The sequence below is a fragment of the Leishmania infantum genome, chromosome 29 (assembly GCF_000002875.2).
Source record: "Leishmania infantum JPCM5 genome chromosome 29".
Lineage (NCBI taxonomy): Eukaryota > Euglenozoa > Kinetoplastea > Trypanosomatida > Trypanosomatidae > Leishmania > Leishmania infantum.
In genome coordinates this window covers 1,171,771-1,193,674 of record NC_009413.2, presented here as the reverse complement: position 1 = coordinate 1,193,674, position 21,904 = coordinate 1,171,771, and the positions used below count along the sequence as shown (strand labels likewise).

The 21,904-nt window shown below is 59.7% G+C and overlaps 8 protein-coding genes across 8 annotated transcripts; all 8 read right to left on the bottom strand.

Moving 5' to 3' along the window:
- Nucleotides 1-1,965: 1,965 nt before the first annotated feature.
- LINJ_29_2910 (putative inosine-adenosine-guanosine-nucleoside hydrolase) lies at nt 1,966-2,967 on the bottom strand (the record flags this gene model as incomplete). The annotated part of the gene is made up of 1 exon (XM_001466771.1): nt 1,966-2,967. One exon carries the CDS (start codon nt 2,965-2,967, stop codon nt 1,966-1,968), a length of 1,002 nt encoding a protein of 333 aa, XP_001466808.1.
- A 2,949-nt stretch (nt 2,968-5,916) lies between these two features.
- Nucleotides 5,917-6,495, bottom strand: LINJ_29_2900 (conserved hypothetical protein; the record flags this gene model as incomplete). The annotated part of the gene is made up of 1 exon (XM_001466770.1): nt 5,917-6,495. The coding sequence occupies one exon, from the start codon at nt 6,493-6,495 to the stop codon at nt 5,917-5,919; it is 579 nt and encodes a 192-aa protein (XP_001466807.1).
- A 3,231-nt stretch (nt 6,496-9,726) lies between these two features.
- Nucleotides 9,727-10,602, bottom strand: LINJ_29_2890 (mitochondrial carrier protein-like protein; the record flags this gene model as incomplete). The annotated part of the gene is made up of 1 exon (XM_001466777.1): nt 9,727-10,602. One exon carries the CDS (start codon nt 10,600-10,602, stop codon nt 9,727-9,729), a length of 876 nt encoding a protein of 291 aa, XP_001466814.1.
- A 610-nt stretch (nt 10,603-11,212) lies between these two features.
- On the bottom strand, nt 11,213-11,827 carry LINJ_29_2880 (conserved hypothetical protein; the record flags this gene model as incomplete). Its single annotated transcript, XM_001466776.1, has 1 exon — nt 11,213-11,827. One exon carries the CDS (start codon nt 11,825-11,827, stop codon nt 11,213-11,215), a length of 615 nt encoding a protein of 204 aa, XP_001466813.1.
- A 975-nt stretch (nt 11,828-12,802) lies between these two features.
- On the bottom strand, nt 12,803-14,509 carry LINJ_29_2870 (conserved hypothetical protein; the record flags this gene model as incomplete). Its single annotated transcript, XM_001466775.1, has 1 exon — nt 12,803-14,509. The coding sequence occupies one exon, from the start codon at nt 14,507-14,509 to the stop codon at nt 12,803-12,805; it is 1,707 nt and encodes a 568-aa protein (XP_001466812.1).
- Nucleotides 14,510-15,409: 900 nt separating this feature from the next.
- On the bottom strand, nt 15,410-15,631 carry LINJ_29_2860 (conserved hypothetical protein; the record flags this gene model as incomplete). The annotated part of the gene is made up of 1 exon (XM_001466774.1): nt 15,410-15,631. The coding sequence occupies one exon, from the start codon at nt 15,629-15,631 to the stop codon at nt 15,410-15,412; it is 222 nt and encodes a 73-aa protein (XP_001466811.1).
- Nucleotides 15,632-16,399: 768 nt separating this feature from the next.
- LINJ_29_2850 (putative actin-like protein) lies at nt 16,400-17,371 on the bottom strand (the record flags this gene model as incomplete). The annotated part of the gene is made up of 1 exon (XM_001466773.1): nt 16,400-17,371. One exon carries the CDS (start codon nt 17,369-17,371, stop codon nt 16,400-16,402), a length of 972 nt encoding a protein of 323 aa, XP_001466810.1.
- A 1,143-nt stretch (nt 17,372-18,514) lies between these two features.
- LINJ_29_2840 (conserved hypothetical protein) lies at nt 18,515-19,615 on the bottom strand (the record flags this gene model as incomplete). The annotated part of the gene is made up of 1 exon (XM_001466772.1): nt 18,515-19,615. One exon carries the CDS (start codon nt 19,613-19,615, stop codon nt 18,515-18,517), a length of 1,101 nt encoding a protein of 366 aa, XP_001466809.1.
- Between the last annotated feature and the right edge of the window lie 2,289 nt (nt 19,616-21,904).

Here is a 21,904-nt window from a genome sequence, read left to right as displayed (position 1 = left end):
CGGCTTCGATGTATGGCCTCATTTTCCTTGTAGTCCATCACCACCTCACTCGCCGATCGACCCACAAACTCCACCGGAAACGGGTGGCAGCGTGTAGAGACGCGGCAGATAGAAGCGAACGTAAAGAAAAAAATTAAAGGTGCACAACAGCCGGCACGATGAAGAAAAAACACCCAAAGGGGAGACGAATAGTGGAATGAGGAAAACAGGACTCAAAGCACAGCGACGACTATCTCATTACATTTTTTTGAGCTTCAGCCCACCAATCGTGCCCTTTAGCCCGAGGCAACTCGATAAACACACGTGCACCACACAACCACAGTTCGCCTACCTCTGTTGCACTACGCCCACATCCCGGTTCGTCTAGGACGAGCCACACCGCCCATGAATCGGGCCGCGCGCCCAGCCGGCTCTGCATGTCCTCTTGCGTCCCCCTTTCCTCCTTCGGCTACGCGCTGCGCGGTCGGCGCCCGGCGGAGGCGGTGGTGTCTGACGTGCGGGGTAGCAGGGAGTGGTCTAGGTGCATGCCGGATGTACTCAAGGGGAACGCTGGCCAGCCGCATCTCGGGGCCCGCTGCGCTCCCGTGCCCCGCCTGCATGCCGTGCTGCTCCCTCAGCCGCTTCAAGCCGCTGCATTCGATAGCATGGCGTGGCGACTCTCCGCATCGCAGCCTGGGAGGGGGGGGCTCCATGGTGTGGCTCAGGGTCTTCCCGTCATGCCTCCGGCGCCTGTAGCTCATCCGCCCAGCCGGCCGGGGGTAGGGGGTGCCGCCTGCTTGCGCAGCACATGCGCTTGGGCGTTGTTTGGTTTGCATCTCTTCGCGCCTCTTCGATCCATCACTCCTGCTCTGCTGACCTCTGCATGCCTTGCCTGGGTGTGATCCACCATGCTAGCTGTGCACACAGCCCTCGCACCTCTGGACACTGCGGCCTGCTTCACGGGGACGCTGCTGTCCGTCGGGGGTTTCCTGTTCTCCATCTTCCATTTCCGTCGATGCCGCAGGGAGGGGGCCGTGTGTGGACGGCCTGCCCGCATGCGCCGCGGCAGGTGGGGCACTGCCACGAGTCTGTGGCAGCAAGGGGAGGGGGGGCCCCCACCCCCTCCTGCGCCCGCACGCCCTTCACAGGCGTGGGTGGGCCCAGGCGGAGGGGCGCCGCGGATGCACGCGTGCCTGCGCACCAAGAGCGCATAGCGCGTCCTCCTGACTGAGCACAGGGGGAGGGAAGCGGCGGGCGCTCGCCGGGGAAAGCCCAGGCAGCGCGCGTGGCATGTGCGCAACAGCAACATTGCGTGCGCAATCGCTGCCTGAACCGAGGTGTGCCTCGAACGATCCGCAAACCCCGCGTAGCATACCGCGCGCAACGCCGGGCCGGATGCCCTCACGGCACAGCGCAGGCGGGAGAGTCGAGGCTCTGGCGGCGGTTTGGGCAGCACAGCGCTGGCGCGCTAGAAGGCGGCACGCCCTCGGCACTCCATGCTGCCGCCGCCACCCACCCGCCGCTGCAGCAATCAAAAGCACGGTCAGGGGCGCGTGCGCGGCTGCGCGAGCATCGCCTCCTATCGTCCCGTAAGCGCAGCTTCGGGCAATGCCGCGCTGGCGTCTGAGACCGGTGGCCAAGGCCGTCATAGCCACCCCAACGCAGCAGCAACACAACAACAGTGGTTGGAAGCGCACATTTCTTCAAGCGTCGACACGATTTGCAGTGCGCTGGCATAGATGTGGTCATGGATGCACGTCTCTTCGGCCCAGAGCAAGCCCAGACCTCTCCGCGGACACCAAGAGTCCACGGCCGTATACCAGGGCAGGCCGCAGGCTCTTGGCCGCTCCCACACACAGTGTGTGTTGGGGGGGGGGGGTATGAGGCCCTGACGTCACGGTGAGGCGGCCGTCCATTATCGGCAACAGCTAGAAAATCCGCGGAAAAACGCCTTAAGGGCAAGGTGAATGCTGCACTCCCATGCGGCTACCCTGGGCAGCAGCGAGCACTGTCCATCACCATGCGATAAAACAGATCCGTCTTTGTATTCTTCGCGACGTACGTGTGGTCCAAGGCAGCTCCCTCGAATGCCCGCCTGGTCTGCCCTTCGTTAGGGGCGTTTGCTTCCACCACCACCTCGAGCGGCACAGCCTCCAGTTCAGCCAATCGCCGCTCAATGGCATACGCGGCCGTCAGCACGTCCCACGCGTAGTACCCGTCACTAGGGCGGATCAGCTCGAAGTGTGTGCAGCTTGCCCAAGCAGAGCCGATAAACTGGGACAGTAAATACTTGTTCTGTGCACCGAACTTCTGCACCACCTCCGACGTAACCGGCACTGAGTTCGTTGAGTCGAGCGAGAATACGATCTTTTTTAGATGCGGGCACATGAGCACCGTCTTGGCCGCCGCAGGATCCCAGAAGATGTTCCACTCCGCGCTGCCATCAGTACGGCCTTCGATGAAAACGTTGCCCTTCACGTCGACTGCGCCACCCATGATGATGCACTCCTCCACGTTCTTGCAGAATTCCTCGCCATACCTACCGATGCACCACGCTACACATGACAACGGCCCGGTCACGCAGATAGTCACCTTCTCCGGGGATGACATCACCAGTTGAGCCATGGCCTCCTCCCCCACCAGTTTATCGTTCTCGTCCCGCACGGCTTCCCAGATGGCCACATGCTCGGGGATGTTGACGCATGGCAGGTCATCCATGTTCTTTGCGCTCCACCGCCAATCCGACGGGAACGGATTGACGCCCTTGAAGGACGTCTTCGCGACAGGGAACAGTTCCGTTGCTTCCCTGGCGTGCATCATGGCCATCAACTTACCCGACACGTTGAAGGCTTGGTCCACGAAGCAGTCGGCGTCCGTGACAATGCAGCCGATCACCTTCACTGCTTCCGGATTTCCCAGCAGCAGTGCCAGTGCGACCAGGTCGTCGTGACCACCATCATGGTCGATGATGACAGGTTTGGGAGGCATTATTTTCCCTTCAACCACAGAAACGTATGAACGTCTCAATCAGAGTGCCGCTTCTGCAGGAGGAGGAAGGTATGCACACGCGCGCGCAACATGTACGTTCAACGGATGTCCTTTCTTTTCCTTTGGAGCGGTAGTCTATTGCGGCTCTAGCTGGGCCTGCGCCAGCAAGATGGAGGGGCGTCTTTTGATGGTGTTTCCTTTGGCGAAAAAAAAAAGAGAAGAAACATGGAAAGATGACGAGCGGCGGAGCAGAGGTGGAAGCGGCAGAGGAGAGTCAACGAGAAGTTCCTCCCTGAGTGTGCTGGCGCGTCTGTCACGCACGAACGCCTGAAGGAGACGCGTCTTCGGGGGTGGAGCACGATGCAAAACGCAATGGGTGAGGGGGCGAGAGAGACGGAGGGCGGCAGTTCCACGCCGGGAACAAAGCCGACCGGCAGTTCTGTAGACAGCCCTGCGAAGCCTACGCTTCAGCCCACAGTGGCACTGCCGTGATCGAAAGGTCACACTGCAGTACTACGCTCGTGCGGTGCTAACACACACAAAACGGCACATCATGTGCCGACAGACACGGAAGTCTCATATATTTCGTTTTGATCGTGCTGGCGTGTCTTGAGCATTGACTACTGACGATGAACTCTCGCGCTCTCCTCTTACCTCTTCCTCCCCGTTCTATGTCGGCAGGTAAATGCGCCAGCTTCTGCGGGGCACAAAAAAATAAGAGAGGCAAAGGCACATGTCCATCATTACCGCATTCCACTGATCCCACTTCATTACGGATTCCCCCAACGCTTGGGAACGTACGTCGAACAGGAATATTGTGTATGCGGCTGTGGTCTTGACGCTGCAGAGGGGGAGGGGGTTCGCTTCCGCTGAGTTGCGGTGGGCTGATGGCGGAAAACAAGCTGTGTATGGCCAGGCCTCGCGCGGCCTAACATTGGCGGGGCTCCTGACGGATGACGCCGACTACCGGTGGGTATCCCATGAGCACCGAAGACCGTGGAAAGGCGGGTGTCCTGCGCACGTGGGGATTCTGACTGCGGATGGCTCGATCACCATGCTGCTGAGGGAGGGGTGCAGGTGTCGGAGGCGTGCATCCATCGTCTCGAGGCGGCTGTCAGCCGATTCATGGACAGCCGCGCGCGCCCGCTGCCGGGAGACGAGGCGGATGCTGGCATGGGGCGAGTGGCGGCGGGTCTGGGAGGACATAGATGTCGCCGTCTCTGAGGAGCTCCATCACGGACCGACACACCCACGGAGGAGGATCCGTGGGTGCTCTTCCGCATTTCCCTCCTCCGTGTTCGACGCGTGGCATGCACGCAAGGCGTCGTTGCAGGGCAGACATAGCGTGCGCCACCCGACCGGCGTGCCGGCCCCACAGAGCACGGCGACCGTGTCGGAAGAAGGTGGCGCAGCGCTCAGGGCGGCCGACATGATTGAGCGCTGCAGCTGCCGCAGCTGCATGGCCGGCTGCGCCCTCTCCGTGATGGGTGAGGAAGAGGGTCTGATGAAAAGACGGCTCATGCTGTGGCCGCGGAGGGATGCATGGCTGGTGTCTATCTGGACTGCTCGCCGTGGCTCTGCGTGATGTGCAACGTTGGTGGAGTGGCGGACCGGAAAGCGTCCCTTTCCCCGGGACCCATGCCTGAAGGGCCAATGCCCCCAGCCGTGTTGGGCGCCGCTGGCGGGAGGGCCTATCGGCTGGGAGTTGGGCCAATGGGGTGAAGCGTTACGCCCTGAAGCGATGCAAGCGGTGGCAGCACGATTGGCTGGTGGCCCCCTGCAACGCCGCTCGACGTGCTAGCCATGTGCGAGTCGATGTGTGGACAGGCCGCATGCAGAGTGCAGGCACGTGTCGAGCCGTGAGGCAGGCAGCGGGGCCGGTGATTCAGGCGGCATGCCGGTTGAAGGTCACTGTCAACCGTGACGAAGCTGAGGTCGCCCCACCTCCCCTCCTCCTCAGGCATGCGTTTGCAAGGGTGGTTCACGACAGCGAGACGGGCGATGTGTGTAATGGAGGAAAACCTATCGGGGAGCGGCGCGCGGCGTCAGCTGGGCACGTGGCAATGGAATGGCCCGAGCGTTCTTGCAATGACCGTGACTCAGGGCCGGAGTCGTGATGGTTCCTCCTCAAGGAATGTGATGGTTTCTCGCAGGGGCGGGGCGGCTGTCCTGCAATGGGTCGTGTTTTGCTGCAGGGTGGCCGATCGCCGGCCGCGTGCGTGAAGCGGGCGACAGAGTATGCCGCCATGACGGGCACGCCATGGGGACACGCCCCGCCGACCTTGTAGGTGCGGCAGCGCACCGGGCGGTGCGCTACGCCTTCGCCGCTCCCTTTCTTTCTCGTGTGCTGGCGCTGCGGTTCACCCTCATGTAGGTAGCCCTTCTGCCATAGCTGTTTTAAGAGCTACTCACACAGTCACGTAGTCATTTGCGGAACTCCATGACTGCACGCCTCCCTTGCCATATCTGATGCACGACCCGTAGCATACACTCCAGCGAAAACTCCGCCTAAAGCCCGAGCCGTGATCCCGCGCACCATGCGTGAAGGAGGACAGCTGGCGACACGGCGTGGCGAGAAAACGGTAGGTGAAAGGCCGGGTGACTCCTCACGCTCGAGAATATGCAGGCAAAGCATGTGCATCTATCTTTTTTTTCCGTATGCGAAGGACGCACTATGTGCCTTCCGGTGTGACCTCGGTGTAACGGTCCCTCCACCACCACTTTCTTCCATCTCTCTCTCATCCTGGCAAACGAACGGAAGTAGTCTATTCGACGGTGCGCACCTCATCAACAGGGCGCGTGTGTGGTGGCGATGCACGCGGCCGCGACGCCACCGCGACGTGACGGAGCCCGCAGAGAAGAGCGCTGGCAGCAGATGCAGTCACTCTCGTGGCCACAAAACACAGAAATCGCGGAAGCGAGAAGAGACGCTGGTTTCGTTCGTTTCCCTTACGTAATAGTGCGGTACGGGAGAAACTCAACCTCCAAGGACTGCGGAACATAATCGCCTAGCAAGTCGTACGACCGCTCCGGCGTAACATCGCGGCGGAACTCTGTCACATGCTCCGTCCACAGGTGATAGCGGCCGATTTCGTACCACAGTAGTGCTGTGAAGAGACCGAGGCAGCCGAAGTTCTTTCGAGCAGAGCCGCTTTTGGCCATCAGCCGCGCGACACACCCGATGGCACCCATTCCAGCGGCAAAGAAACCGCATTGATGGCCGACAAGCCCATTGTTCACTTTGTGCGCCTTGACGCTGTTGTAGTAGACGGCGCAGATGGCAAACATGCCCATCCACCACCTCTCTTTCTTGCGTACCTTCATGGTGAGACACGTCGCAAAAGACGAGAAGAGACACAGACAGGCGAAGGGCAGACCGCTTTTTGGAAGCACCGCAGCCGGCTGCAGCACCGCGACACTGTGAAGAAGCGGTGCATACGCACCGGCGTAGTGGTACCCGCGTCGGTTGACGTCCTCCTCGTCGTCGATATCGAAGAGGAGCTTGCGCAGCGCAAAGGAGCCACTCATCGTGTGTGGCGTGCCACCAAAGGGGCTCCGCTGTGCCCTCCACCGGAGGTGCTCACTTGCTGTGTGACGTTAAGCAGGCGACAAGGCAGCTAGAAAGGCAGAGAGGGACAACAGCCAGAGATGCACATGCAATGTCCCCGTCGACACGGCGTATTTGCACGGGCGACGGGGGGGGGTAAGAAGAGGGAGGAGGGCAGGGGAAGGGTGCAAATGGACCCAATACAAAAGAGTAGCGGCAGCGCTTCGGCGTAAAGCACCTCATAGAGCACAAAATCGGTATCATCATTAGGGGGCACGTCGACCTCCGTGACGTCGCCATTCCTCGACGCCCGGCACCGCGCAAGGAGCTCGCGATAGTGTCCGACAACACTGCACTTTGCATCAGAGAACATGCCTCGAGTCAAGCGATGCGCAGGCACGACTACTGCGCGAAGTGGACCTTCTGAAAGTCGACGCCGCCGCCCACCCTTTCATGCTTGTCGCCCATCGTCCTCGTCATGTGTCTCCGCGAACGTCCCGCGGCACGGAGGAGTTCAAAGCAGAAGAAGACCTACCACATAGTAGTACCTACACATACACGGACGGCACGTGAGCGCCCGGTCCCAGGGTCATGGAGCGTTGAAGAGCACCTCCACCTTCACACGCAAAAGACCACGAAAAACTGCAACGAAACGCCGAGCTGCACGGCGCGAAGACAATTACAAATCCGCATGCTTTGTTCTCCATCGATAAGAGCACAAGAGGCACCTCCGCAACGAGGCCGATCTGCTGCCCCTCAACTCCTTCGCGCTGTTGCGCTGCCCTCACGCCTTTGTCTCTCCGCACTCACGCGACGAGGCTCCATTGCGCATTTGAGGCGGCAGGTGCACACGCCGGATAGCTGTCTCGGCATAGCACTTTAGCAGTTCTCATGCGGATACGCCAGCATCGGCTCTCGTAGCATCACTGCGCGCAGGCACCTCCCGCCTGCGCAGCGGTCGCGTGTTGCCTATACCACAACTTTAGCAGATGCGGCCCGACTCTGTAGGCCAACTAAAATCCATCACCACAGAAGCAGCGACTCTGTCGTTCTGTGAAGTGCCGTTGCTGCCTGTAGACGGGCCAAGCATCGCACAGAAACTTCACTGCAGGAGCTGCCGCAATGGTGTACGATAATGCAACAACTCTAGCAAGCAGCGACAAGAGGATGCAGTACACTCCCTTGCAGCTAACCCGTCAGGTGCTAGAGAATGAAAACGGGGTTTGACGTGCCACCAACACAGCAGGATCAACAGGGTCACAGAAAACCACGTGCGGCCTTTTCTCGCAGATTCACTCACTCACCTCATGGCACTCAGCACCCCGCCCTACAAGGGTTTAGATTCGTATCCTCCAAATAATTCGGGTCGTGATGGAGCTAATGGTTGGTACAGCCCATCTTACGCTTCCGAACCTCTGCGCTTAATAGTAGTACGCGCGCCACGACAACGTGAACACGATAGCCTCACCGACAGCACAACAATATCCGAAAAAAAAAAACGCACGGATCACGGCCTTGGCCACCGGTCTCAGACGCCAGCGCGGCATTGCCCGAAGCTGCGCTTACGGGACGATAGGAGGCGATGCTCGCGCAGCCGCGCACGCGCCCCTGACCGTGCTTTTGATTGCTGCAGCGGCGGGTGGGTGGCGGCGGCAGCATGGAGTGCCGAGGGCGTGCCGCCTTCTAGCGCGCCAGCGCTGTGCTGCCCAAACCGCCGCCAGAGCCTCGACTCTCCCGCCTGCGCTGTGCCGTGAGGGCATCCGGCCCGGCGTTGCGCGCGGTATGCTACGCGGGGTTTGCGGATCGTTCGAGGCACACCTCGGTTCAGGCAGCGATTGCGCACGCAATGTTGCTGTTGCGCACATGCCACGCGCGCTGCCTGGGCTTTCCCCGGCGAGCGCCCGCCGCTTCCCTCCCCCTGTGCTCAGTCAGGAGGACGCGCTATGCGCTCTTGGTGCGCAGGCACGCGTGCATCCGCGGCGCCCCTCCGCCTGGGCCCACCCACGCCTGTGAAGGGCGTGCGGGCGCAGGAGGGGGTGGGGGCCCCCCCTCCCCTTGCTGCCACAGACTCGTGGCAGTGCCCCACCTGCCGCGGCGCATGCGGGCAGGCCGTCCACACACGGCCCCCTCCCTGCGGCATCGACGGAAATGGAAGATGGAGAACAGGAAACCCCCGACGGACAGCAGCGTCCCCGTGAAGCAGGCCGCAGTGTCCAGAGGTGCGAGGGCTGTGTGCACAGCTAGCATGGTGGATCACACCCAGGCAAGGCATGCAGAGGTCAGCAGAGCAGGAGTGATGGATCGAAGAGGCGCGAAGAGATGCAAACCAAACAACGCCCAAGCGCATGTGCTGCGCAAGCAGGCGGCACCCCCTACCCCCGGCCGGCTGGGCGGATGAGCTACAGGCGCCGGAGGCATGACGGGAAGACCCTGAGCCACACCATGGAGCCCCCCCCTCCCAGGCTGCGATGCGGAGAGTCGCCACGCCATGCTATCGAATGCAGCGGCTTGAAGCGGCTGAGGGAGCAGCACGGCATGCAGGCGGGGCACGGGAGCGCAGCGGGCCCCGAGATGCGGCTGGCCAGCGTTCCCCTTGAGTACATCCGGCATGCACCTAGACCACTCCCTGCTACCCCGCACGTCAGACACCACCGCCTCCGCCGGGCGCCGACCGCGCAGCGCGTAGCCGAAGGAGGAAAGGGGGACGCAAGAGGACATGCAGAGCCGGCTGGGCGCGCGGCCCGATTCATGGGCGGTGTGGCTCGTCCTAGACGAACCGGGATGTGGGCGTAGTGCAACAGAGGTAGGCGAACTGTGGTTGTGTGGTGCACGTGTGTTTATCGAGTTGCCTCGGGTGGAGGGACAGGTTGGTAAAGACAATGAAATGTTAGTAGCATACGTCGTCGTCTGCTTGTGAGTGTGTGTGTTCCTGGAGCATGCTACGGCCCAACGAGGAAGGCTAAAAGCGAATGGAAGCCTTTGATGAAGATTATTCGGCGAGACGCAAGGTTGTAGGCTGAAAGCGCTCCGCGAGCCATGACCCCCGTGGACGCTGCTGAAGGAGAATTCTTCACTTCCAGTAAAGCTGCTCGACGCCTTCTCTTGGTGTCGCGTGGCATGCGTAGCAGGTGAGATAGGGGGCTGACTCTCCACTCCCCCGCAAGCACTTTGCGTCCGCTGCCTCTGCCTTCTCACACTCCCACACACGTACCTCACAAGAGACTCTTGTCGGATGCAAGCGCGCTCTTCACGGTTTCGTACGTCACCATCATGATGGCGCCAGAGGGAGCCGTGTAGAGGATGCGCGGCACAACGCCCGAGTAGACGCCGCGCATTCCCCGTAGCTGGATCAGCTCGCTCAGTGTGTGGCGGAAGCCCATCCCGTGGCCGAGCTGAAGATGTGTTTTGACCGTGTCAAAGGGAAATGAGACAACCGCCGCGCACGTGCCTGCAACAAAGCCAGCGGCCATGTAGTCCACCGTCATCTCGTCATGGCGGTTGCGCACGTTGCCATGCCCACGAGACGCGAGGAAACCCTCGTAGGCGAGCCAGTAGGCCGAAAAGTGGGGAATATTCATTATCACCGTCGTTGGCAAAGAAGCGAAAAGGGCCCCGACGCCTTCGGTTCGCACAATTCGCCGGGCACAATCTACAGAGCTACTAAAGCAGCGCTGCTTGTCCATTTGCATACGTTGCTTAATCACGTCGAACGGCGTGGACACCGTGTCGTGGGCAGCCGTGGAAAACGAAGCCGCAGCGGCGATGCCCATGTTGGTGTCGTCGCCAAAGAGGCGCTTGAGGGCCTCGTACACGCCGAAGTACGCACCATGCGCTGGAATCGCTGACACGAGCACCGGCACGCATCCGCGATAGAGGTGTGTTAGCCGCTCGTGGTTCCACAAGTGTCTCACGACGTGGCCGATACTTAGCGCACCCCCGCCCTGCATGCGCGTCTTAATGGTGTCGCAGGGAAACATCACGAAGTGCTCCGCGAAGCCGGCAATGCCGCCTGCTGCCAGCTCCTCCAATGAGAATTGAAGCGTCCCATGCTGGGCCGCAGAGGTAGTGGGTGAGGTGCTGTCGGACATGCACCTCACCGCGAACAATCACGCTGTGGCGCTAGGACACGCAAAAAGACACAAATTGTGTACTGCTGCCAGATCCGCTGCTGAAGGAGTTGTGTGGAACAAGTAGGGAGCAGAGAGAGAGGGCGTGTTCAAGCCAGCGTGAGAGCTGGTTGTGACGATGGTCGCCGAGTTGCCGTGGCCGGCAGAGTGCCAGGATATGAACGAAAAGCGGAACAGCAGAGATCATGTGCGAATGGGGAAAGGAGGGTGGTGGCGGTGGAGGGGGGGGGAAGGGGCAATCACAGAAGACGCGGATATGTTCGTCCTCGTGCTTGTTTTGACGGCGAAAAGCTTCAATCAGAAAGGATGCTGCTGCCGGTGCGAGTGCGTACCACGAAACGGCCATGCGTAGTCTCGCGAGCTGCTTTCTTCCGTGTTCACAAATGGCGCGAAGGGCGCAGGAGCGCCGAGAACAAAGCGCGCACATGTACACACGCAGACGCGCATATTCCACAGTGGAGCTGCAAAGACGCAGCACAAGCTCTCGGAGCAGCCTCCCAGCATCACGGTGAAGAAGCTGAAAAAAAAAGAGGTCGCGCGGCATCCAACGGGGGGTCGGAGCTGCCGGTACCTATGCGGACGACAAGACACGGGCGTGCTCGACCCACATCTCGGCGAAAAGAGAGACCAGCTTGCGTGACGGTATGAACCCAGACACACGTGAGCCGTCACGCGTGTTGGACGTGAGATGGAGACCGACAATGTGCTCACCAAAGACGTCCACCACAGGTGCGCCGCTCGATCCGGTCATGCTCACAGTGCCGCGCGCCACGCACTTCTCTGCCTCGCTCTCCATCACGACGCCTGGCGACACAATCGCGTCGTGTGGTGGCTTAGGGGACAACCATACAGTCGCCACCTGTGCCCCCACCGCGGGCAGATACCCTCGCAGCGAGGTGTGCGTCGTCACTTCCTCGCAGAGCCAGAACACCACAACGTCATATGTGCTATCCTTTGACGCGTACTCGACCGCCGTCCAGTGCCCGGGCCGTGTCAAAACGCTGAAGTCGCCGACATCGTCGCGGACGGCGTTGTAGTGATGACCCGCAGTCATCACAATGGACGGGGCGATGGCCACGCAGCTGCCGAGAAAAGTGTCTTTCCAGTAAAGGGCGCAGATGGCGCGAGTGAGGAACGGCGAGGGTTGCACAATGGATGGCACCACAGCGAGTCCATGTGGCTTCATTGGCTTTTTTTCTCTAGTCAGCACAAGCACTCTAGTAAAGCGTGGCCCGGGCAACTCGTAAAGGTTCCCCGTGCCGATGGTGCGGGCAGCGGCGACTCACTGCACTCAAAGCCGACTAGCGACGGTGGAAAGGGAGAACAGTGCGGCAACGGTACAGTGACTCACAGAGACGGTGGGCTTTTACAGAGTTTTTTTTTTGGCATGCTTGCAGTTTGTTGTGAGTTTGCGTGCATGTTCTGCAGCAGGACAAGTGGGCATGGATAGTGCGCCGAGAGCATTCAGTGGCAAGGGAGAGGTTCAGAGTTTGTGCAGTCGTTCCTGGCGAGCGATCGAGCGCTACAGGTGGCGTCTCTCTGTGCGCATTTGAAGGTTAAAACGCACAGAGACAATGGGGTGCGATCAAGAGAGGCCGTTGCCGGTAGTAAGACGGCTACGGAGGCGCCATCGCAGTCCGTTTCAGAAACACATTCGACGAGTGTGTCCGCTGGACGATTGGGCACAAAGAGCGCGCCCGATCAGGGGGGAGAAGGCAGCCGGCATACGCAGGCACCAGTGCTGGCATGCACACCTCGCCACCCACAACACATCCGAAGAAGCAGACGAGGTCGTGCGTACCAGTGTGTCTCTGTGCACGTCTCCCTCTCTCGCTGCGAGTACACGCCACCGTTTGCGCGCATGCGTGTGCGCGTAGATGTGCGCTTGAAGGAAGGGCGGAATCATGTCCTCGGATTGTAGACTGCAGAGGAATGAAGAACGGCATGCCAGGAATTGCCCCATCAACGTCACACCTCTCGAGAGGATCAAAAAAGATGCACATAAAAGGAACTGTATGAGGAACCGAAGCGCAAGGAGAGTTCGAGACGCGCTGGCTGTACATGCGACAATTTCATCGAAGGGCGCAAAGCGAGAACAAACGACAACAAACAAAAAGTAAACGCGAACACAAGACCCGTGATAAGACGAAATCTCACACTGTCACCGGCGCTTCAGCTTCGCATCCTTTGCCCAGTCTTTCATCAGCGCCAGCATGTTGGAAAACTGCTGCACCACTGGCGGTTCATCGGCGTGTCGCTGCAGACTCGCTTCAATCATCTTCATCACGTCGAGCAAGGACTCGGCAGGCTCCTCGTTGGCGAAGACCTGCTGAAACACACCTATGCACGCCCCTTTCTTGCCTTCCACATACTCGGGATCGCTGTCGAGTCGCTCCAGCACGTCAAACGCCTTGGCTGCGTAGTAAAAGGCACTTGTGCGGTAGCAGTCATTCGCGAGGAGCCGCAAGATTCCGATGGACTCGCCCATCTCCTTCTTCAGGTAGATATCCCACGCCATCTTGGGGTGCTTATTCATGATGTGCGACCGCACCAGCCAGCTTGTGTAGCTGAACTCTGCCTTGATCTTGTCGGAGCTGACGGCGAGCAGGCTCTGCTCCGCCTCGGCGTACTCCCCAGTACCAGCGCACGCGATACCGTAGAGGTAAAGAAAGGTGTCGTCCTTGCTGAAGTACGGCTTGATTGAACGCAAGTAGATGAGCACGTTGGGGAAGTCGCGCAGCAGAAAAAAGTACGACGCCATGCACTGTCGGCCAGGGATCGTATCGCGGTCACTCGCCGAGGAGCCCACGTAGTTGAAGATTTCTTTGCACACCTTGAGATGCTCCTGTGACTCCATGTTTTGGCCTACGTACGCGTTGACGACGGCCTTCAATATGTACTCCTGCGTTGTGAGTGGCACCACATCGGCCATCAGCTCATAAGCTTCGTTGATGCACTCATGGCGCAGGTGATAGATGACCAAGTTCAGGCGTGCCTCTGGAATACCGACATCTAGCATCGACGGCAGGACTTGCAGGGCGCCCTCGCCGTTGTTGAAAACGACCAGGTTGTGCTTTACAATGTCCGTCTCAACGTAGTAAGTGGTGCGTTGAAGATCGATCAGCAGCTTCAGCTCGCTCTTCGCCGCCTTGTTGTTGAACAGGCGATAGTGATTCGCAGCTTTGAGATTGATGGCCACCGCGCTGTTGCTGTAGGACTGCAGGTACACATTCAGCACACTGACGCTCACCTCGTAGTAGTCCAGTTTGAAGTAGCACATCGCCACGTAAACGTTGAGGGCTTTGTACTCCCTCGTCTGAGCAAGAATGGGCTTATAGGCCTCGATGGCCTCAGTGTAATGGTTGCGAATGTACTGCGCCGCAGCCAGCGAGAGCTGATCCTCGATCGTATCCTGTAGCTTGCCGTGATAGATCATGAGCTTCTCCTCGTCATGCGTCTTCTGCGCAATGTGCAACATCAGCCGCGTCTGAAGGGGGCACTCGGGGCCGCGTAAGGCACATTCCTCCGCCTCCTTGAACGAGCCGTTCATGTAGTAGCAGCAGCCCAGGTACGTGTGGTTGATCGGCGCACAGTCGTCCAGCGCGAGAATGTCCTTGTACACCTCAATGGCCTTCTCCATGTCATTCGCGTGGAAGGCGCTGTAGGCGAGCCATTCGTTAATGGAAAGGTTGCCGAGGCTCTGTCCGCTTGTCTTGTAAAACTCTAAGATGGTGGTCGCCTTCGAGAAGTCGCGTGCCTGCAGTGCGTCCTCGATCTGCTCCTGAGGTGTCTGCTTGGGTGGTGGAGCCTTCCGGCTATTTGGCGCATTGCCGCCCTTGCGAACGACGCGGCCGCTCGTGGTGATCATTGCGCTCGTTTTCCTTTTCTGCCTTCGATGTTGCTACAGTGGTTTCCCAGTCAACCAATGGCACCGATGGTTGCCGTACAGGCAGCAGTGAAACAACTATATATATATATGCGTTTATATATGAAAGAATCTTTTGCTGCTGTTTTGCCGTCCGTATAATGACACAGTTGCGCGTTCTTCTGTGTTTCTCTGGAAGCGTCGGAGTAGGGTGTGTACGCGCACAGAGATGTAACGTTGGGCATTTGTAAGCGTGATCAGCCAAGCAGAGGGACGGGGGGAGGGGAAAATAGGCAGCGGGCAGATCGAGTCAGAGGAGAAGCACAAAAAGGTACGGTCAAGAACAAACGAAGAATAGGACACAAAACGCTTGCGAAAACGCCTCTAAGCACGTATGTGACTGCTCATCACTCCCTGCGTCTCTCCCTATCCGTCTTTCGAGCAGCGGAAGCTGCCCGAGTTGTCCTGCGACTAAACAGCAACAAAACAGGCAATGCCCACATCACGTCTTTCACGAGACGGCCGACAAGTTGGCGTGGTCGCCGATTCGGCCCCGAGGATTCGTGCCGGGTTTAGGACGCTGCCTGTGAGTCACAGCCGGCGCGCCGCGCGTCTTCGCACTTCATTTGCGCTCTTCATGACGGAAAGCGCCTCAATAGTGCCTTTTCGGCTGTCGTGGTTGTACACGGTTTCTGGAGGGGAGGGGACACTGAAAGCCTGCAAGCGGCGCAAGAGTCAACCAAGCGCCGCGATGCCCGCACATACATACCTGAATACACCTCTTACACACTCCGTAGCGGCGCGGTCGCCGCAACTCTGTGACACAGAGCGAATCACGGTCGAGTTCAGTGGAAAGTGAAACAAACAAATCCAAGCCCAAAGCATTGGGCGTGCGAGTCCCACTCAGGGCACGTCTTTCCGGCTCGCGATACGGTCGCGGATTTGACTCTCGCTGTAGCCTTGCGTTTGCCCGACGCACACGTAAACGGTAAACGGGAAAAGCAGTAGTCCGCAGAAGCGTCCAATGACTTCGTAGTCGCAGACGTTTCGCAGCTGCATCCGAGCTCGAGCGAGCTCAAGGCGTGCTCTTGCGCGATGCTTCAAGACGCTGAGTAATTTCATCATCGTCATACGTCGCTCGACAAACGACGGTCGAATACCGGCGATCGCCTCCTGAATGGCGATCGCTTTCCACAGACGCACACACAGCCATGTCAAGGCGACAGCATCCCCGCCAGACAGAAGCAAACACAAAAAGCGAACAGAGCGGCATGTGAGAAGGCACGAGGGAGGGAGGGGGGGCAAAGAGGAAGAACATTGAATGGACAGAAGGTGCCGTGTGACAGAGGAGTGCCCCATCCGTACGTGGCAGCCGCTTGGCTCTGGGAGAGAGCACTGTAGCAAAAAAAGAGGGGATGGCGAGTACCGGTACTATAAGATCCCCATCCCAGCATCCCCGCCAGCACACCGTCCTCCTCTCCGTCTCCCACGTGCGATCCTAACCCCACCAGAGACCGGAGAGCCACTCGATGCTACCAGGAGCCTCTTGGACGCACCCAGCGCGCCGAGGGGGGGGGGCAAACAACCGGAAAAGTAAAGACAAGGAGAGAGTGAGCAGCACGAAGGAAGCAGGGGGATATGTGCGCTCACACAGGAGAGTTCATCATGGCAGTGGCACTTTCACCAGTGACTTCTGCGACCGTTGGCAAAGCAAGCGGGCTGCTGTGCTGGTACATCAGCAGCAGCAGGGATGTATGTGCTGGTGTGCGCGTGCGTCTGTGCGCTGCCCCCTCTGAAAGGGCCGGAAAAGGGTGGGGAAGGGAAAAAAGGGGAAAACGGCCCTTGTGACAAAACGGGCTGGCGCATATGCGAAAACGCGCTCCGCTCGTGTCGTCACCGGGCGTCCGCGACCTGCATGCGGAGACATCCGTCGGGGCCATATTCCTCGTAGTCGCTAACGCCGATGCACATGCTCTTGAACACGTTCAGCTGCGATAGGATGATGCCGCCGCTGACTGGGGCATGCGTGACGTCCTTCAAGTGAAGCCGCTTAGGCGCGTGCCGGAAAAGCGGGTGGGCCATTGCTGCTGTGAGCACCTCATCCACACCGCGGATTAGTGATCCACCGCCCAGCTGCACCCACGAGGTGGAGTCGGGGAAGCGAATCGAGTGCTTCTGGTAAACTGTGCGCAAAGTTTCCGGCACGGAAGACGTGGTGGAGTAAAGAAGCGCGCTGCTGGCCCTGTGGAGCTCACTCCTCGTCCGGTCGTCGTATGGGAACACGGAGCCGTCCGGTAGCGTCAGCTCCGGTACCAGCTCGTCCCGCTCCATCAGTGAGCAACAGTGAGCCTTCACAAGGTGAAGTGTCGCCTCCGTCATGTCGCCGCGCAGCAGCCTGTGCAGCTCGCCGTCGAGGCTTCGAGTGCCGACCGAAGAGAGTCGCGTCGACATGGCCGTTTGCACCGTACCCTGCTGCACCGAAGTGAGCTGAGCCCCGGCGTAGCCGAGGTCCACCACTACCCCAGAGGTCTCACCAGCTGCGTAGAGTCCTGCAGATGCGGTGTAGTGAAGGCACACCTTCTTGCACCCGAACTGCTCGAAACACGAGTACAGCAGCGATGCCTTTGATTTCTGTGAGTGGAAGGTGTCCAGCAGCAAAATGAGCGTCAGCTCCTCGTCAGCGCGCAATTCTCCGGAGAGCAGCTGAGGTACGCATTGTCGAAGCCGCTCGTCATCGGCCACGTACGCGTTGCACTCATTCCGGCGCTCTTTGACGAGTACTTCGACGGTCTTGCGGTTCCACTTCGAGAGCCCGGCGTACTTGAGGGTGTGATGCCCGCAATCGGCAATGTATGTCACCTCCATCTGCACTCAGCTGCAGCGACCTGAGCACAGTCCTCTGAGGCGATGCCGTTGCAGTGTGGAGTCGGCAAGCCGGCGAGAGGTCGAGGAAGGGACGGCCCTCGGACGATGGTGGAGAGGTGGAGCTTGTCAGGTGTCAAGATGCAAACAACACCATTGGCACTCGTCCCCATGCGTTCTCTGTGTATATGTGTTGACGCCTGCACTGGTACGTCACTGCCTGTGCCACCACGCAGTTCGAAGGAGAGGCCTTATGCTTTGGCGATCTGGCTACGGCACCAGCACACTACGAGGTGCATGGATGGCAGTGATCAGAGAGAAAAGGAGGGGGCGTGAAGGGGGAGGGAGGCATTGGCACCAATGAGTACGGCGCACAGTCACTTGGACAAATGTGACGAAGCCCCTCAAGAGCGCCTCCTCCCAGTACGCGGACGTGACGGTGAGAACGAAAAAGAGGGACATTATCAGAGCTCGTGAAGCTCGAGGAGACGAGCTCCACGAGAGCGGAATGCGGACACCCTCGTCAAAGCCTCGTCTTCAGGACATCGGCTCACGATTGGGACTCGCCAAGCACCTTGGGCAGGTTACCGCGCGCTAAGATCGTTGTTTCTCCATTTTTTTTTCCACCATCACCGCCTGCGTACTGTCCTGTGCGGTAGTGCAGTCATGTATGCGTTTTTACACACGTTTGTGAGGGTGTTTCGCTCGCTTCGAACGCCAAACAGAGAGAGAATGGCAAAAGGAGTGGAGGAAGATGCAAGGGTCTGTGTATGTGCGCACATCGCGATACACACAGGCACAGGTACAGCGTACGTAAGGAGCGGCGCCGGGCGCCAAAAAATACACCCATCTCCCCGAAAGAGAAGCCAAAAGGGACGCGGCAACAACACTAAAAAAAGAGAGAAACGCGTAACGCAAAAAGGTGAGCCGAATTGCCCGCGCACAGAGGCGCACAAATGCAGCCGACACGGCACGTCGCCATCGGACAGGGATGCGCTGATGGAGAGGAAGGGCGAAAGCGAAAAGGGAGGCCGCTGGGGCCGCTGCGCGTGACACGCCATCGGCGTCATGAGCTGGGGTAAATACCATGCAAGTATCAAATAGACGGGAACCATGGATGACATCAGCAGAAACGGTTGCCGCCGCCTAGACGTCCACAGTGGTCCGGCGGATACCTTCGACCATGTACTTGAGTCGGACAATGTACTCCTTTGTGGTCGGCACGCGTCCCTCGCGGAGAAAAGAACGGTCTACCGTGTTCATGGCGTCCTGCATGATAGAGCGGTACTGCTGAACGGAAAGGAGATCCGTGATGCGGTACGGGGCAACAGGGGCAAGCGGCAGTGACGTCCCCAATAACCCGGCATTGCTGGAGAGAAACGGGACGGCTTTTTCTTCGCCGGATCGCTCATTGCCTTCCCCTTTCTCGCCACCGCTGCCGCCAGCCTCTGGCTGCTGGTGCTCCGTTGCTGGCTCAGTGTTCGGAGGAACGTCTTCTGGGTACAGGTAGGGGCTGTCCCAGTTCATCTTGGGCGTGCGCCATGGATACACGTGGTCCGCCGGATACATCTTCGCCACGTAGGCCGGGTACCTCTCCGAGTACTTTTCGCAATTGTCCAGGATCATGCGTGCTCCCTTCGTCATAGCAAAGTTGATAACGCTATGGGGGATGGAGCCGCAGGGGTCGCTATGGCTGACGTAGACCAGCTGCGTGCCCCTTTCGCCTGAAATGGGCCGAATGTAGAAGCCCGTCAAGATGGAGCGGGCTCTGACAAAGCCCTTCTTCACAGGGCAATCGGGGTGCGGCTCGGAGTGGTTGAAGATAATGTACTCGCCGTTTGTGAACTCCATCCATGAGCGCATGTTGCAGAAGTCGCGGTTGCTCAACGGCCACGGGAACTTCACCGCATAATAGCCAATGTCGTTGTGCTTATCTAGCTGAACAATGTTGTACCCTTCCAGCATATTTGTGTCCCACGTTGCGCGGTACTGGGCGTCGTGCAGTTGGTTGTACAGCACCCCCGGCGGAACGTTCTTCATGATGCGCGTTGCCCTAATTATGTTGAGGTTCGTAGAGCCGTCGCCCGGAGGTTTCGACTCCACCTTCAGTACGGTGTCGGAGTAGTGCGTTTTCCAAGCCGAGTCGCTCGACAAAGCGAGGTCGCGAAACTTGCGAAAGTGAGGGAGTGTCATGAGAGCGTAGCGAGTCCCCTTACACTCCACGTAACGCTCGCCATCCTTATCCATCGTTGCAGCAGCAGCAGCAGCACTTGCACCGGCCAAGCACTAATGATCTGTTTGAATATGCACCCTCTCCTCAACGCGTGGTAACCACAACGGCGGCAAGACCGATTCCAATGGAAAAAGCACAAGTGATAGGAAGGATCTCATATGACCTGTTCAAAAAAAAAACGAGAAAGCGCGGCATTGCACGCATGTGCGGATTTATGTACATGAAGGCCGGCAGTAACAAAAAGCACAGAAGAGAGTGGAGGCAAGCGAAAAGGTGGGGCATCCACTAGCGAAGAGGTCGGAGGAGCGTTTCACTTGCAGTTGCACACCGCCACGACCCCGCGTAGCGCAGTATCGTGTGATCGGCATGCCACGCAAAAGACGAACACAGCAGCGCACCGGTTTCAGCGAGCCACACGCTCCCTCGTTATACAGCGTATGCAGCGCGTGTGCAGAGAGCCTTCGCCTGTTTTGCTTGCTTCTGAACTCCGCACCGGCGCAGTCTATTGCTTCCTTCGTATCCTAGTGCCCCCATAAAGAGCAGTGCAGACAAAGACGAAGACGTGACCGCGAGCAGCATCGAATCACACACAAGCCCTCTTTCTCTAAGCGGCAGTTCACGTCGGTTAACGAGAATGTGTTGGTGTGAAACAGGAACGCAGAAACACAGCAGTGCCGAAACGCAGGAGACTACATAAGGAGTGACCAGAAAAGCGCCCACTTGCTCACCCTTTCACCAACCTGTCCCTCCACCCGAGGCAACTCGATAAACACACGTGCACCACACAACCACAGTTCGCCTACCTCTGTTGCACTACGCCCACATCCCGGTTCGTCTAGGACGAGCCACACCGCCCATGAATCGGGCCGCGCGCCCAGCCGGCTCTGCATGTCCTCTTGCGTCCCCCTTTCCTCCTTCGGCTACGCGCTGCGCGGTCGGCGCCCGGCGGAGGCGGTGGTGTCTGACGTGCGGGGTAGCAGGGAGTGGTCTAGGTGCATGCCGGATGTACTCAAGGGGAACGCTGGCCAGCCGCATCTCGGGGCCCGCTGCGCTCCCGTGCCCCGCCTGCATGCCGTGCTGCTCCCTCAGCCGCTTCAAGCCGCTGCATTCGATAGCATGGCGTGGCGACTCTCCGCATCGCAGCCTGGGAGGGGGGGGCTCCATGGTGTGGCTCAGGGTCTTCCCGTCATGCCTCCGGCGCCTGTAGCTCATCCGCCCAGCCGGCCGGGGGTAGGGGGTGCCGCCTGCTTGCGCAGCACATGCGCTTGGGCGTTGTTTGGTTTGCATCTCTTCGCGCCTCTTCGATCCATCACTCCTGCTCTGCTGACCTCTGCATGCCTTGCCTGGGTGTGATCCACCATGCTAGCTGTGCACACAGCCCTCGCACCTCTGGACACTGCGGCCTGCTTCACGGGGACGCTGCTGTCCGTCGGGGGTTTCCTGTTCTCCATCTTCCATTTCCGTCGATGCCGCAGGGAGGGGGCCGTGTGTGGACGGCCTGCCCGCATGCGCCGCGGCAGGTGGGGCACTGCCACGAGTCTGTGGCAGCAAGGGGAGGGGGGGCCCCCACCCCCTCCTGCGCCCGCACGCCCTTCACAGGCGTGGGTGGGCCCAGGCGGAGGGGCGCCGCGGATGCACGCGTGCCTGCGCACCAAGAGCGCATAGCGCGTCCTCCTGACTGAGCACAGGGGGAGGGAAGCGGCGGGCGCTCGCCGGGGAAAGCCCAGGCAGCGCGCGTGGCATGTGCGCAACAGCAACATTGCGTGCGCAATCGCTGCCTGAACCGAGGTGTGCCTCGAACGATCCGCAAACCCCGCGTAGCATACCGCGCGCAACGCCGGGCCGGATGCCCTCACGGCACAGCGCAGGCGGGAGAGTCGAGGCTCTGGCGGCGGTTTGGGCAGCACAGCGCTGGCGCGCTAGAAGGCGGCACGCCCTCGGCACTCCATGCTGCCGCCGCCACCCACCCGCCGCTGCAGCAATCAAAAGCACGGTCAGGGGCGCGTGCGCGGCTGCGCGAGCATCGCCTCCTATCGTCCCGTAAGCGCAGCTTCGGGCAATGCCGCGCTGGCGTCTGAGACCGGTGGCCAAGGCCGTCATAGCCACCCCAACGCAGCAGCAACACAACAACAGTGGTTGGAAGCGCACATTTCTTCAAGCGTCGACACGATTTGCAGTGCGCTGGCATAGATGTGGTCATGGATGCACGTCTCTTCGGCCCAGAGCAAGCCCAGACCTCTCCGCGGACACCAAGAGTCCACGGCCGTATACCAGGGCAGGCCGCAGGCACTTGGCCGCTCCCA